This window comes from Muntiacus reevesi, chromosome 15, assembly GCF_963930625.1.
Source record: "Muntiacus reevesi chromosome 15, mMunRee1.1, whole genome shotgun sequence".
Taxonomy (NCBI): Eukaryota; Metazoa; Chordata; class Mammalia; order Artiodactyla; family Cervidae; genus Muntiacus; species Muntiacus reevesi.
The window spans coordinates 12,891,310-12,907,477 of NC_089263.1; the positions used below are offsets into that span (position 1 = coordinate 12,891,310).

At 40.1% G+C, this 16,168-nt stretch overlaps 1 protein-coding gene across 4 annotated transcripts in view; it reads right to left on the reverse strand.

Moving 5' to 3' along the window:
* Nucleotides 1-16,168, reverse strand: part of CHD2 (chromodomain helicase DNA binding protein 2) — a 113,429-nt gene that overhangs the window by 96,621 nt on the left and 640 nt on the right. For all 4 annotated transcript variants that reach the window (XR_010659124.1, XM_065906515.1, XM_065906514.1 and 1 more), the window contains exon 2: nt 15,764-15,894. Coding sequence is in view for 3 of the 4 variants with exons in the window: in XM_065906515.1 (XP_065762587.1) it covers nt 15,764-15,825 (62 nt within the window). In the remaining variant the exon portion in view is untranslated. The remainder of the gene's footprint in view (nt 1-15,763; nt 15,895-16,168) is intronic.

The window sequence follows — 16,168 nt, forward strand, 5'->3', positions numbered from 1 at the left end:
TCTGATGGACTCTACAGGGGAAAAAAGGTGGACAGCTCCCTCAGCTCTTCTGCGTAGAAACTATCTGTTCATTTAGGAAAGGCAGAGCAGAGGAGGAAGCAGGCAGCAACCGACAACCTAAAGTAATGCCAACACAAAGGACCTCAGGTCTAGCAACCAGAAGACAAAAGACTGATGGCATGAAGCCAGAAAGGACTTTTTTAAAAGAGGGAGGCTTTTTATCTACTACCACTCCCTTCCAAACTAGAAATGAGGGGCTACCATTTGACAGATGTGTCCACAGAATGAACAGGACGGTACACAGGGAAGAGGCATTGACCCAAACATCCCGTGCGACCCACAGCAAGCAAAATACGGTCAGAGGGGCTTCAGTTTACATGAGGAAGCAATGAGAACACAGGGAGTGGGAGAGTGTCTACCTTGGGAAAGGGAGCAGAAGGGGAAAGCAACTTATTTGTCCGATTATGTAGTAGATGCCAGGCAATATGGTGAGTACCTTACATGTCTGTTTGGCTTATATATCCCCCAGCACAACACTTTTAGGCATTATTACCTAAAAGTGGAAGATGAAAGTGCTGGGGGGAGTGAGGCAGAAATTTCACCTCAGGTGTGGCTCTAAAAAGCTCATGTTTTGTTTCACCACAAGAGTTCAAAGTCCTAGAGACTCAGCCGATCAACTTGATCCCTGTAACAGTGACTCAGTACCTTCAAGGCCCCATTACACTTACCGACTCCTGGGTCCTTTGCACAGTAAAGTTAACTAGCCCAGGTGACTAACACATCTTAATTCACTTATTCTCCACCTGTGACCACTCAGAAGGTGCTCAACAAGCAAGAAGAAAAAAGAGAAAGTAACCAGTAACCAGGAAAAAAAAAGAGAAAGTAACCAGAAGAAAAAAGAGAAAGTGCAGGCTCTGGCCCTCCTGGCTTGGGGCTCCACCCTAGATCATCTCAAGCCTGCGCCCTCTTGCAACCAATGCCATCAGTCACTGCCAGTGTGATGGAAACAGTTCGATACCAGTTCCCACGTCAAGGCATACCTGTGTCCATGAATACCTCATTCTCTTTGAATGGCCTCATAGGATGAATACATATTTAAACTGCTCCCTTGTTAAAGGGACATTTAGGTTATTTTCAAATTGTTCTCTTATCAAATAAGCTACAGATATCACTGATATACTTTCATATCTCTGTATTCCTGAGCAAAATATTTAGATTTTCAAATTGTTCACTATAACAAAACTATATTTTTGTACATGTGCTTCATGTGCAGCTCTGTATTTGTGTAGGAAAGTGACCTCTGGAAATGCGAGCAGGCATACACCACCTTTCAGATAAAAAAACACATCCAGGTTTCTATCAGTACATAGCCATGTGCATAAAACCATTTTAATCACCAAACTGCCAACAGTGCTTTACTCTATGGGGTGGGTTATTTGAAGTACCTTGTGCATTTCGTGAATTACTTGCGCAATTTAAAAAATAAAAGTAGTAACTCTGAAAGTCAAATCCAAGAGAAAACATGGAATTTTCAACTGTGTTTACCTCTGGGGGTAAAGGGAGGCAGATGTAATCAGAAAATGATATGGACGGGTTTTAGGACTGAGGCTGAGTGGTTGAGTTCATAGCCGTTCACTATGTATCAATCTTTTTAGTCTTTCAAATTGTTCATAATAAATTCAACCGAGAGTCAAATTCAAGGCAAGGGTGTAAGAATCTCCAATCCTACACAAAATGAACTAAAGATATGCATGAGAGTAAGACCAAGGTTTTATTTTTTAATCATTTCTGAAATGTCAGATTTAAGCGACCTAAAATAATATTGGGAGGGGGTGTTTCAAAAATAAGCCTTAATAAAGATGTAACTCAATTAATTTGCATACTTCTTCTAGGAGGACAAATTCCTAAGTGGTGAATTAGAAAAAAAATATTTAGAAAAAACTACAAATATCTCCACATTTAAGATACTGATGACCTAATTATTAACTCAAAGGACATGAAATTCCCCAAAATATTATGAAGATTCACTATTAATGCCTAATAATAATACTAAATACTATCAATATTAAACTGTAGCCTGCTATGTTTAGAGTAGGAGATGTGTAAAGTCCACAGGACTGGAAAACAGGACAAATCAAGTTAGAGGGTAAGTAGTCCTCTAACTAAGCTTTCACCTAAATTAAAGTAATAAAATTACCTGATTTCCAATGGCATTAATAGCTAGTTATAAGGCAATGGAAAACGGAATTTCTGAGAATGATTATCCACCATACATATAGAATTCTCATGAAAAATAAGTTTACCTAAAAATTACACAAAACCTAAGTTGCAGACAAGTTTTGTAATTTTTGACTGAACAATCACAACAATGGAAACACAATGTATAAATAAAGGGGACTAAAGTCAAAATTGCAAACTGCTGGACTCCAATAGAAAAATACTTATTTAAAAAAGCTTAAAAAAAATTTTAACACTTCCTGTCATTCACTGCTAAAAAAGATTTGTTAACTCTTCAAAATCCCTTTCAAGCTGGCAAAAACAGAGATTAACTGTGTCTTTACAACTGGACTGTGAAAGCAAGCTGTTCCCTTTTTAATCACCACTTTAGCAAATGACCACAAGAGGGCAGCACAGCAATACCTGACTAAAGAGCAAGCCTGCGGTTCTCTGCCCAAGAACTGCCATTTCAGCACTTGCTGGGTTCTGTTTATTTTCCTAAACTTACAAAATGGCCGAGCTGCTTGGCAGAACTTGTTTTTCTGGTTGGGGGTGGTGAAAGCAAAATCTAGAAAAACACAAAGCAATCTACACTGGAATTCCATAGAGCTTATTTCCAGACCATGTACTAGCAATAATAAAAGAACTAGCATTTATGGAGCACTTCTGTGTCATATGTTAACATTCTCCTCTAATCCGTACCCTCATTTTACAGGAGTTCTTGCCCAAGTATGTGTCTATGTCAACCCCATCCCCACAGTCTGAACTATGAAACCCACAGTATTAACCTCTAAGTGGTGCTGCTGTCCCTGTCATCATCAGTTAAAGAGATTATCAAACCACCCAGCAAGAGATCAAGGCCAGAACCATTTCACGGGCGGTGCAGGACAAGTCCTGCTCAGTCACTCCTATGTGTCTAAGAGGATAGAAAGGCAGAGATCATTGAGTCACAAGTTTCTTACTGGTAATAAACACTAGATATAGTTCCTCTCACAAGTTACTTCGTCTCTTTAAGACCTCCTCCACCTCTGGTTCAAGTCCCATGATTCAGAAGAATAAGCTACATTTTAAGTCAGGTTCAAAGACAAGAGAGTCAGAAATTTCAATGTACACTCAACAAAGGATTTATACATACAACACAGGAAGAATTACAAAGCAAAAAAAAATTCCAATAAAAACTGGGCAAAGGAAATGAACATGCAATTACAAAAAAACAAACAGCAAAAGCCAATAAACATTTTAAAAAAGGTAATTAGGCCTCACTAGTAACTTGGGAAGTGTAATTACAACCCATTAATTTTACACTCATCTGCTCTGCAGAAATTAAAAAGTCTGGTAACATTAAAGGATGAGGAGAAAGTAGGGGAAATAATACTCATATATGATTACTGGAAAAGTAATCAGCAGAAGCTCTGGAAACCTATTTTGTGTTATCCAGTTGAGCTAAAAAAGACACATGAATCATGTGATTCAACCAGTGGATAAATAACCTAAACAAATCAGCAAATGTGTGCAACAGGTGAAAAAGTATATATAAAAATATTCAGAGATCTGCTCACTAGATTTTTAAAAAGGAATTAACTTACATGTTCATATATGAAAATGCAAAGAAAATATGAATATATGAATATCAGTTCAGTCACTCAATCACACTATGCAATTAACTACAGCAGTTAAGACTAGGGGTGTGTCATCTATAAAAATCAATATGACAATTTCAAGGCCATATTTTTTAACACAAAATATATTACATGAATCATATAATTTCTAAAGTGCCAAGTTTTTCATATGCCAAGTTCATGAGAGTGACAAGGGAAAAGGGGTAAACAGGATTTTAACTGTATCTATCTTGTTTAAAACTTTAATTTCATTCTTTGAACTTTTCTTAACCTCTCAAAAAAAGAGCTGTGTTTCTAACACTGCAGAACTAATTAGTATTCTGACGTAGATCATCCTCAGATTCAACAATTCTTTGGGAATTTACTTTAACACTGGGAACACGAAGGATTCTCTTTTCAGAAAAAGGTATTGGGTTGACTGAAAAGTACATTCAGGTTTTGGGAAAAGCCAAATGAACTTTTCAGCCAACCCAATAACCATATGAGACAAAATGCACACCAAAATACGCTGTACAGTTTCAGAAGATAAAGGGTTAAGTCCTATCAGTAACCACCTCTTGCTTCCAAAATTAAGAAATGGGGGGGGGGGGGGGGGCAGGATCTACCTTTCATAACCATGCTTCTAAAATTCTCAGCTGGTGTCAGGCAGAAGGCACCTTTATCTCTATTATGCTACTTCTGCTGCCCAATAACCAGGAAACATGGGAGTGGTCCTCAGTTTAGAAAAGCCTAAAACAAATGGAACCCAGACAAACAAATCAGTAGGGAAAAGTGAGTTATAACAAAAGAAGCCTGGGTACAAATTAAATACCCATTTCACTCACAAACAGTTATCCCGATCCAGATCTGATAATGCCCTAAGGACTACACAAAAGGCAAGCTTTCTACCCAGGTAGAAGACCAACATGGAAGACCAGCCCTTCATGGAATGAAAGGCAGTTACAAGAAAAACTAGTCCTATAAACCACCATGGGTTTCTCTGGTGGCTCAGTGAAAGAACCCACCTGCCAATTCCAGAGACAAGGGTTTGTTCCCTGGGTCAGGAAGATCCCTGGGAGGAGGAAATGACAACCCACTCCAGCACTCTTGCCTGGGGAATGCCATGGACAGAGGAGCCTGGCGGGCTATAGTCCTTGGGGTCGCAAAGAGTCAGACATGACTTAGTGACTGACAACAAAGACATAATCCACCGTATCAACTGATGTATTTACCCCTATTTAGACCCTGAGGCTGGATGAACTTGTTTGACCAGGAGTTCCTTTCAGCCCTTGGAGTCTTTTCTTTCCTTATTAATAACTTTCAGGCAATTGTGTTTTAGACTTTTAAAAGACAGCAACTCCAGAGTTCAAAGGAGATTTAAAAGTCCTGGCTGCTAAGCTCAATAGTAAATGTGGAACTTATGCCCACATTGTCACAGGAAGTGAGGTCCCTGAACCAGTCCCCAGAAAAGGTGAGGGCTCCCAACTTTCCTTTTTCCAACTTTCTTAAGAACAGCCAACCGTTTTTGAGGCAAAAACTTTACTAGTAGTTTTAGACAAGTTTCTCTCATTTGCCATCACTGATGTTCTGCGCCAGACAACCCTGTTGCGGAGGGGGTGGAAGAGACAGACAACCTCGTGCATGGTAGGATGTTTAGCGGGATCCCTGGCTGCTACCCACTAGATGCCGACTGCAGTCCAACCCCAACCAAAAACACCTCCAGACGCTGACAAAGTCTTGCAGGGGTGCAGGGAGGTGGTGTCCTTAATTTCAAAACTAGTTTATTAAAGCATTACTTAATGCTAACTTCTATTAAAGAAACAAGCTCAGAGGGTCCTGTCTGCAATTCAACAGCTAAAAAGAAACAGAACAGACCCAAAATCCTGTCCCATTAGCCCCTATTTCCCAAACCTGACTGAGTGCAGAAATCAAGGGAGCCTGTTGTCAACAGATTCCTGGGCAACATCCCAGATGATGCTAGTGGTAAAGAACCCGCCTGCCAATGCAGAAGACAAGAGAGACACGGATTTGATCCCGGCGTTGGAAAGATCACCTGGAGGAGGGCACGGCAACCCACTCCAGTATTCTTGCCTGGAGAAGCCCATGAACAGAGAAGCCGGGCAGGCGAGTCCATGGGGTCACAAAGAATCAGACACGACTGATCGACTGAACACACATGCATCTCTGAACGACTGAGTTACAACTTCCAGGCCAGAAGCCTGGGAATGTTTAACAAGCAAACTCGGTGATTCTTAGCAAGTAGATTGGGGGACTTAAATGCCATATAAAGCTAAATTCAGAGGGAATAGACCTTTTAATCAAACAAGAGTAAGGGAGCACTGCAAGAATTTGACCCATCACCCACTTCCCTCTAAATGACAACTTACCAGTCATATGCTGCCTCCATGTGAAGGTCTAACATATACTGGAACTGAAGATGCTAGGTAAGACTTGACACCCACCACCATCAGGAACTACTTCTCCAGTGCATGCATCAAACAGCTGTTCCAGCCCTGGCTTTTGCAAGGCCACACCTGGAGCACAATTCTGATTATCTGCCCCCTCCCTTCCATCCCTCCCCTCCCTCCCCTCCCCTCCCTTCCATCCCCTTTCCATTGAGAAGCTCAATGTCTACAAACTGGCCAAATTCAAAGTGCATGTGTGGCTGGAGAAGGTCAAACCAGACAAGGGCAAGGTTCCAGAGCAGGACCCCCTACCCCCACCCACCAGTGCCTCACACTACCGCCAGGGCAATCACTTCCCGGATACAATTTAACTTGAATCTTTTCACGTAAAAGTATGGCCTTATGGCCTTTTGAAAAGCAATGTGTCTCTTCATCAGTCACACTGGTGATTTTCACCTTCTGGTTTCTTAATAAGTTTAAGGTAAACAGAACACAGAATCATTCTACATTTTCAATCACCAAATACTTTCCGCTTACCCATCTATAACAATTCATCCTGGAGCCAAACTGCCAGTGCCTGAATCCAAGTCTACGCTGTCCTCGCCCTTGTGCCTCAGTTTTCTCGTCTACAGAAGAGGAGTGATGATCACGCCTACCTCACAGACACAGTGTGAGGACAGACTGCGCAGATAAACACACACCAAGGATTTGGAACAAGCTGCAGGCTCAGAGCAGTCACTATCTCAGCAATTACTGAGCCTCTCCAGAATTAAGTCAACGCAGGTTTCAATGAAACATCTCTCAACAATCAGATCTACTGGTTTGATACTTAACCTAAGTGTAACATGGTAAGCAGAACCAGCAAAAACAAATCTGAGAAGTAACTACAAATCCTCTAGCTCAGTATACAACCTAACTGAAGGAATGGGATGACACGGTTAGTATAAAAAAGCTCAGCAGGACGCAGGACCACCCACAGAAATTCAAAGGCAAGCTCTGGGGACGGCTGACCTGGGAAAGCTAGCGGAAGGAGGTCACTAGCGATCCTGCTACACTAACTTTTATGCTAAATAGAATATACATTCACAACTCCTTAGAACAGCGCCTGGCACAGCGAGCACTCCATAAAATGTAAATCGACTCTGGTAATTTTCTTATAAAATGTTCACCGCATATGTTATTTTCCTTCAAGATAAAAATCCAAAATGAAAGATTACCAGCTATGGCTGGACTGAGAAATCACTCATATATATGCAATACCTTGAGGTTTATTTTTATATCCTACTCTCTTATTCTGTTTTTAAACCCTGGTTACAATTCACAATCCACCAATGGATGACAAATATCACCGTAAATAACTGCTTCACAGGACAACCCAGGGCAACTACTCCAGCCCTAAACTACCTTTCCTCAGCTGGGGGAGGGAAGGAATGAATGGAATGTAACTGCATTCAAAGTCAATTATGGAATCTAAACTTTTAGAGGTCTCTAAAAGGGTCTCGAGAGTCCCTTGGACCGCAAAGTGATCCAGTCAATCCTAAAGGAAATCAACCTTGACTATTATTCATTGGAAGGACTGATGCTGAAGCTCCAACACTTTGGCCATCTGATACAAAGAGCCAACTCATTGGAAAAGGCCCTGATGCTGAGAAAGATTGAGAGCAGGAGGAGAAGGGGGAAGACAGAGGATGAGATGGCTGGATGGCAAGCTCCGGGAAGCCTAGCGTGCTGCAGCCCACGGGGTCGCAAGGAGGAGGACACGACTGAGCAACTGAACAACAAGAAGGTTTAAGAAGACAATCACAGTAAGGAAGAGACAGCAAGAGTTTAAAGCAACTGGGGGGCAAGGGAAAAGAAAAACCAGTATAAACAGTTTAAAGGTATGCTACAGTAGGATCTGGCATGCCGTTGAACGGAAACCTTCCCTCTTTTCCATACACCACCTCCTTATGAGCACCCCAGCCCCACTGCTTCCAAACCAACTGCCAGGTGCCCTAGAAGGGAGCTGAGAAACCAGGACAGGTGTACCAAGCGCTCCGTCGGGAGATTTGCAACACATGCGGAAACGTCAATGTACGGGAACAAGGCAAATCTGAAACACATTCAGAGCTTTTTAAAACCAAATCCCCAGGGGCTAGGCTGCACACTGGTGTTTTTAGAAGCTCTCCAAGGTCACAAACTAACCAACCAAAAAAAAAAAAAAAAACCAGAACTCAACAGATTCATAGACCAAAAGTAAAGGAAACGAAGGAAGCAGTGGAAACCCAAACACAAATCACGAGACTACAGGCCTAACAGAATAAACTGGACACTGCCCATTACATTACATGAAACAAATGCCACTACAGGGAAGACTGATGGGTAAAAGCAACCTACAGCCAACTCGGTATTTGTTGTAAATATTAGAGCAGTTACGTTTATAGCCAAACAGCACTGCGCCTTGGCATGAATCATTCCCTCTGGTACAGCCTGAGGTGGAAATGAGGCAGAGGGTGAACGAGGGCGATGACTGCCAGCCCCGGGAGGAGGAGACAAGGCCTCCACTCACAGTGACTGCCAGCAGGACTGTGACTCAACACAAGCTGGGCCAGCCCAGAGAGCCACACGCTCCCTTCAGAAGGCTGGGCTTCTCAGGAAAAGGGAAGAAAAATTCTAGGATTAACAACAAAATACACCCAAGGTTTCAACTAAAATCACCTCAACTGGCCTAAACTGACTCCTGTGGGAGGCCTGGCCACCAGTCTCAGGGGCAACCTGGCTCTTAAAGGGGAACTTAGAAACTATTGAAAAAGAAAGATGAAACATGGAGAATAAAGTGTTACTCGTAGCTTGCAGTTATTGAGGACTTGCAACCTAATAGTGTCTCTGCTAAGCACTTTGTAAGCATTATATAATTTAATCTGCATGACCCAATGAAGACTGCAATTATCCACTTTTTTTTGGCTGCACGGCAAGGCATGTGGGATCTTAGTTCCCTGACCAGAAACTGAACTCACATCCCCAGAAGCGGAATTGACTCTTAACCACTGGACCGCCAGGAAGGTCCCATATCCACACTTTAAAAATCAGAGAATTCCAGCAATGTACTTCGCTGGCCTCAACTGAGAAAAGTTGTCTGCACTAAACGCTGCACCACGCCTGCGTGCTCTGTTGTGTCGACTCCTTGTGATCCTATGGGCTGTAGCCCACCAGGCTCCTCTGTCCAGGGGATTCTCCAGGCAAGAACACTGGAGCGGGTTGCCATTTCCTCCTCCAGGGGATCTTCCCAACCCAGGGATCGAACCTGCATCTCTGTGTCTCCTGCATTGGCAGGCGGGTTCTTTACCACTAGTGCCCATCATCGTACACACCTCTCGCCAGGCCAGGCAGAGAAGGAACTGCTAAAGACTTCACAAATTACAAAATGACTCATTAGAACTAAATCATAAGTATAAAATCAGAACTATCATTACAATGATGCCTTATCACTCCTCTGCAACATTCTCCTCATAAAGAGGAGACCCCCCCCAAACTGTGGGGTCTCTCCAAAGTTATCACTAAAATAACAAAAAAGGTGACCTTAGCCAAACATCTTAACATAATGCTGTACATCAATTATATTTCAAAAATAAATAAGTGATAGAAATAGATATGAGATTTGAGAACCAGAGGCAGGGCTTGGGAATGGTTCAGGGGGAGGGGAGTGAGTCTGGGGGGAGAGGGAGTTAAATGAAGGGAGATAAAACGCATAAACTTCCAGTTATAAAACCAATATAAAGTATGAAGTCCAACACTGCTAAATCATTGATAACAAAGATACAACACTCACTGGCACTTACTGAAATGTGTCAACTTTTGTTGTTTCAACTTTATACTAAACTAATAACACTAAAGTTCCAAAGAGGTAGTAACAGGCAATTTTGGTGAAGTATGAATTTGAATTCAATGTCCAGTCAGGCTGAAATGCTGGAGGGAAGTAGTCAGCTATAGTAACAAACACAAGCATAAGTAAGGCAACACTGTTGCTTTTAATTGTATACAAAATAACTCTTGAGTGATTAAAAAAAAAAAGTTTCTTCTCTAAAGGAAACCTCTTCAAGAAATCCAATCAAGTTGTAAGGCTCCCCCCCCCCAAAATACAAAAACCCTTAAAAACTTGATGCTCTGATCCAGAATCCAATTACCAGAAGTCACACAGAGCAGTCACTTAATATTTATGTCAGGAACAAGCTGGCTGTGCTCCATTTTATGTGTGAAAGGACAGAAGTCTAGAAATAGGTGGTTTTAGGAGGCATATCTCACAGCTGTCAGGGGTTTAACTGCATACGGAAGGATGTCAGTCAACCAGTTATAAAATCTGTGAGTTTCACATACTGCCAAGTAAAATGCAACTGAACTTCCAGATTAACCCCTCAAAAAATAACTTGCAAAAAATTTTATAACTAAAGTTCCTCATCAAATAGTGTGCCCACCTTCATGCAATTGCTTAACCTTTACAAAAGATGTTACACTCCAAAAAGCCAAATGTCAAATGGAAACTGCAGGTTTTCAAAACAAGAATCCAAAAGAAAGAAAAAAGATTAACTAGCACTTTTCTTGCCATTTCATGACATTCTGCACACAGGAGGAAAATCCATAGAAGGCTCAATGAACAGAACTAATACTCCGCTTCTTCAATAAGTTAATTGGCTCCAAGTAGCATGCAAATAGTTCACAGAGATTAAGGATGTATCATAATATTCATTTTAACTCACAAAGTAATATCTATGACATCTACTACAGAGCAGTTTACATCCTGTTATTCTCTTTTAATTTAGGGCATTTAGCAAATAAAATTTTAATGTAACCAGGACTCAATCACAAAATATAAGAACAAACCTTTCTTCTAAAATGTTAATGATCTTCAAATTCTAAGTAGTGTCCCTAAGGCTGTTAAAATTTTCATCATATATATTTAAGCGTATAACTGAAAAATCATTTACAGAATACTTGATGAACAAGTCTATAAAACAAACTGAAAACCCAATTTCACCTAAAGGTTTCAACAAAGAATTCCTCCTGAAGAACCAAAACTATGCGAACCTACAAAACCAACTAATAATGTAGTGAATTTTACTCTACAAACTTGATACAGAAAACATTCACGATACGCCCAGAGAACATTTCTACCTGCATTCAGGAGTTCCACATCTCTTTGGAAGTATCGTATTTTATTCCATAAAAAAATCTTAACTATTGCCAACAATCTGACTGATATTGCACTGACTGTTAAAACACCCCCCAAAAGCTTGGGGGAAAAAACTATTCACCGGGGTACGGTTACAGTATTGATTACACACCAATACTGTCTTTCCTTTGTGCTTAAGTTCATTACTTGAGACCGAATTATAAAGTCATGGTTGGTAAGCTATGATTATTTTTTTAACCAAAAACCTTGCAAGGGTTGCTAAATAAGGCAGACCATGAGCATCACTGTACTATTTTAACAGGTTTACCAGGACTGAATTAAAATTTCCAGAACGGGGAAACTTTCCTAAGATTTTACCAAGGAGTTCCACTATCGCGCATGCTTCGTGAGTCACTATTCTTTTACAAGTGCTGTAACACTTATAAAGACTTGCCTCCTAACACTTCTTTATAGTAATGAATGGCTATTGCTGTATTCGTTTGTTAACCTGATATTAGTAAACTAACAGTTACTAAGAAGATGAAAATCTCTTGCTATTTTCTACCTAATTATCCCTTAAAAATAAATCACTTTGCACATACTGACCTGAGTTTTTCTCCACCAAATGGCAACTGAGAAAATGTTTGGTACCAAGTAAAACTGCACGGGGACAAGTTCAAATAATCTTCCCTTTGTTTATGAGCCATGTCTTAAACAACAGCTCTAACACCATTAACAACTTTAAATTAAAATAAAAATCTCTCAACAGTGAAACGCTTTTGGTCAATGGTCAGAAACTCACTAATCTTCACAGGAAACACACACACACAAATAGAGGGGGGAAAAAAGAACCCTCTAGGATATGAGAAAGGAAAACGAAAATTGTAAAAAAAAAAAAAAAAAAAAAAAAAAGGCAGGTTTTCGACTTGAAGTTTTCCGATTACTGCCCTTCACTTTCTCCATAAGCAGAAGCCGCTTCTAAAACAGTAAAACCATTCCTAGGGTTGGGCAAAGAACACCCGCCGCAGGGTGGAGACGGCCACAGACAGGGCGGAGGACGCCGCCGAGAAAGGCCGCCCACCGGAAAGTCCCAGCAAGCGGCCCTGCCCCTCCCCCCACTCCGTGCCCCTCAGCTGGCGGCTGGTGCCGCGAAAAAGAACGACCCAGGCTGCGCACGCAACCTAACGTCATTGCGTACGCTCCTCCCTGTGGCGAGGGGCCTGACGTCACGGGGCGGAGCCTGCCCGAAGGCCGCCGCTGTTGACCCGCTGTTGCCAGGCGCGCGCACAGCCAATCAGCAGTCGGCGCCGGCGCCGGCCGGCCTTTGAACTCCGCACGGCAACTTCCTGCTGTTTGGCGAGTACACAGTGCAATGCAGTATGTCTGTCAGCGCTGCGGCACAAAGGAACAGCCATTTTGTGACTGAGCTGGACCTGCACCAAGATGCCAGGGGCTCAGAGCTGCTGCCTGCGCTAACTACCAAGCTGCCCTTTATTTCAGTACCAAAGAACGAAAAGGGGGGAGAGGGGCAGATGTTTTGGTAATTCAGGTTTCAATTTGCTTTATTTTCAGTCTTCTCAAAAATATCCCGACTCTTAAGAATTATCAGCATCATAAAATGGCTGCCACTTAAAAAACTCCCTGTTCCAGTTCACAAGCAACTGCATTATGCCAATTCCTAACCATCACCAGCCTTTTAAGACTGACAACTAAAAGGCTGATTTAAAAAGTAGATTTCGCCCGCAGCTCAGCTTATCAAAATAAATCTGGTTCAAAGGCAGAGGGTTTGGAGATAAATTTTAATAAACGTTTATGATAAAATCAAAACGCAGCGTCCTAGAACACAGAGCTCTTTGTGTGCACACTTCCACTCGCTTTCCCTTCTCTTCCCATTATTTGCTATTACTGAAGTCACCCCAACTGCGAATTCTTTTAGGTAAGTGTGTGAGCCTCATTTCTCAGTCCATCCCTAAAACTTTGTTTCAAATACTTAAAACTTACAGATACCAAATCAAACATTTTTGAAAGTGAACTTTTAACCTTCAAAAACCATGACATACAACGTGTGACATTATACTTAAGCATTAACTTCAAAAGAGTAACAAACTTACAAAATGACTATTAAGTATTGCCATTATTTCCCAAAACAGGAAAATACCAGATCTACCCAAACTTACATTCAGTTCTCCCAGGTCCTAAAGTAATTTCACAGACCAAAAAGTTTACTTGGCCTGCAAACTCCTCCCTTCCTCTTTGATGGCTCAGGCTGCAAGAGTCATTTTTCTAATATTCCCCAAACACTAGACTTTGTGCCACTGAAACTAGGTCCTTATGAAGAAATTCTGAAGCATTCAGGAACCAAGTAGTAGCTATGGCTAAGTCATAGTTTTAACTCACTTAAAAATACTAGCTATAGTAACAGTCATAGTTTTAGCTCACTTAAAAATAACAATTTACTACAATATAACATCACTAACACTCTCTTAGCTTTACAATTTTTAAAGGAAGTGATGTCATAATTATGTACATGTATTAGTATGCAATTTAGGGGTAACTAATTTAAAACTCTGTCTTCTTTTCAAAGTGTCTCAAATATTTCACACTCATCTGGTGTATGAATCAAAATATACTTGACAAAATATTCAAAAGTACAGTACATGCTTCTAGTTAAGCTGCAACCCCATAACCAGAAGACAAGTGCATGGCAACTTGCATGTTTTCCAGGTCAGAGTCAATTATTAAAAGAGAGAATAACAAAACCACTTAATTTTTTTAAATTAGAAAGCAGAGTCTGATCAATGACGTTAACCACAAACCTTGCATGAGAAAGCCAAAACCCATGTGAGATATGCAAATCATACACTCAAGGGAGTACCAATTTTAGGTATTGAATCTTTAATAATTTGTCAAAGATTCCTGGGGATTCCTATTTCTTCAAGTCACCATCACTTTTCAGAAAAATCAGTTTAGAATCAGTAGTTTTCTGTCCTAAATCTAGCCTAGATAATTACACGGGTAATTCAATTTCAAAGACAGCAATCCAAACTATGTGACAACTCAATTTGCAAACGAATTTGGAAAGGTATTTTTCAAAGCAAGGGTGAAATTATTTTAAGTCTTATAAAACAAATAAGAATTCAACATTAGAAATAAACCATGTTCAAAACTTTCAAATCACTAACCTAGTAATAATACATATTGTTTATAAAAAATTATAAAAGTAAAAGCAAACTGGAGAGGGAAAAAAATTCATATAAAACAATCAAATTCTTGTTAAATGCATTAATTTAAAATTTGTATTGTGACAGTTCATAGAACACACATCAAGAAATCATACATACTGTGGAAAATTAATATACAGATCATACAACAAAACATCTGAGGCTTTTCATACAACAAAATATCTTAGAGGCTTTATTACTTAGTCACTAATACAGTGAACTCCAACAAATGTGAAACAAATCATGATTTGAACAAACAGTAACATTTGTAAGCTTCAGAAGATAAAGCATTCCAGACGACTCTGTCGAAATAAATCAATAAATTTAAAGCAGCTACAACTAAAATGTGAGGTTAAAAACACTACATCTACCAACCAGAGAAAATTGTCTAAATATAAGCATACAAATGCAAACCTTAAAGTATTTTAAATATAAAATAAACAATTAGAATCACAGTAACACACACATAACAGAAGCATATTAATCGTATTCCAAGATTTCTGTGATCACAGGTTTGATTTCCTAAATGCAGGAACTGTAACCATCGAGTGTAAAGCTTTTGATTAAATCTTATCAAATTTCCTAAAATGTCAACAGTATCAAAAGAAACAGAGAGTCAAATAAAAATATAAACTGAGAGGCATCAGTCAAAGGGTCCTTTTTGCAATTTCATTTTAAAATGTACATTTTTTCATTCATGTAACTTTCTCAAATGTCTATTTACTATAATTTACTACCACAAGGCTCCTCTATGGCCTTCAGTTACTAGTTTGGGTATCCTAGATTCTTCAAAGAAAAAATTTGCCTTGTATGTAAAATGGTGCAATGCAGCAATGGCTAAACCGACAAGGTCATTTTCCCACAGCACGAAAACCTAAAAACTGAAATTTACTGTCAAAAAACCTGTGGTTTGCAGGAAAGGCCCCCTTGAATAAAGGTACCTTACCTTTTGACTGCTGTAAGAGGCCTTAAGTCACAACTTAACTTTCATAAATTGCTACCAAAAAATTAGGGTGTGGCATATTAGCAATCTCAAGGTCACGCTTTAAAAAACGAACTCAAATTAGCAAAATACTTAAAATAAAACAGACAGCTATCCTTGTCTGTCAAGGTAAACAATGTAAGCTGAGGTTTCCCCAAAAAAAAGAAAAAAGGAAGAAAGTTGATAGCTCATACCTCGATGCATTGCTGTGTAGCGAACTGTCCTCCTCTTGGCTTTTGTCCTTATTTCTCATCATCTTTTAATTCTTAAATATTAAGGGGGAGGGGGAATCTGTTTGCTTTGAAGTCCTGTGCCCAGGTATTTACTGTCAAAAGTTGAAAGAAAGGTAAGGTCCCAGCTTCTATCGATGGCTTTTATTATCAGGAACAAAGTCCTGACTATGTAACGATATTGTTATAACACAACGGCGGTAAGCACCAAAAAACAAAATATTTCTATTTTTTTCCTTTAAAAAAAAAAAAAACATGATAAACCGAACAGAGGGAATCATCACTATCAATAAGGAAAGTTTCTCAAAGTAACACACTGGATACAAATAACAATCTCTGTATCTTATTGCGTCATCCAGGAATTTCACA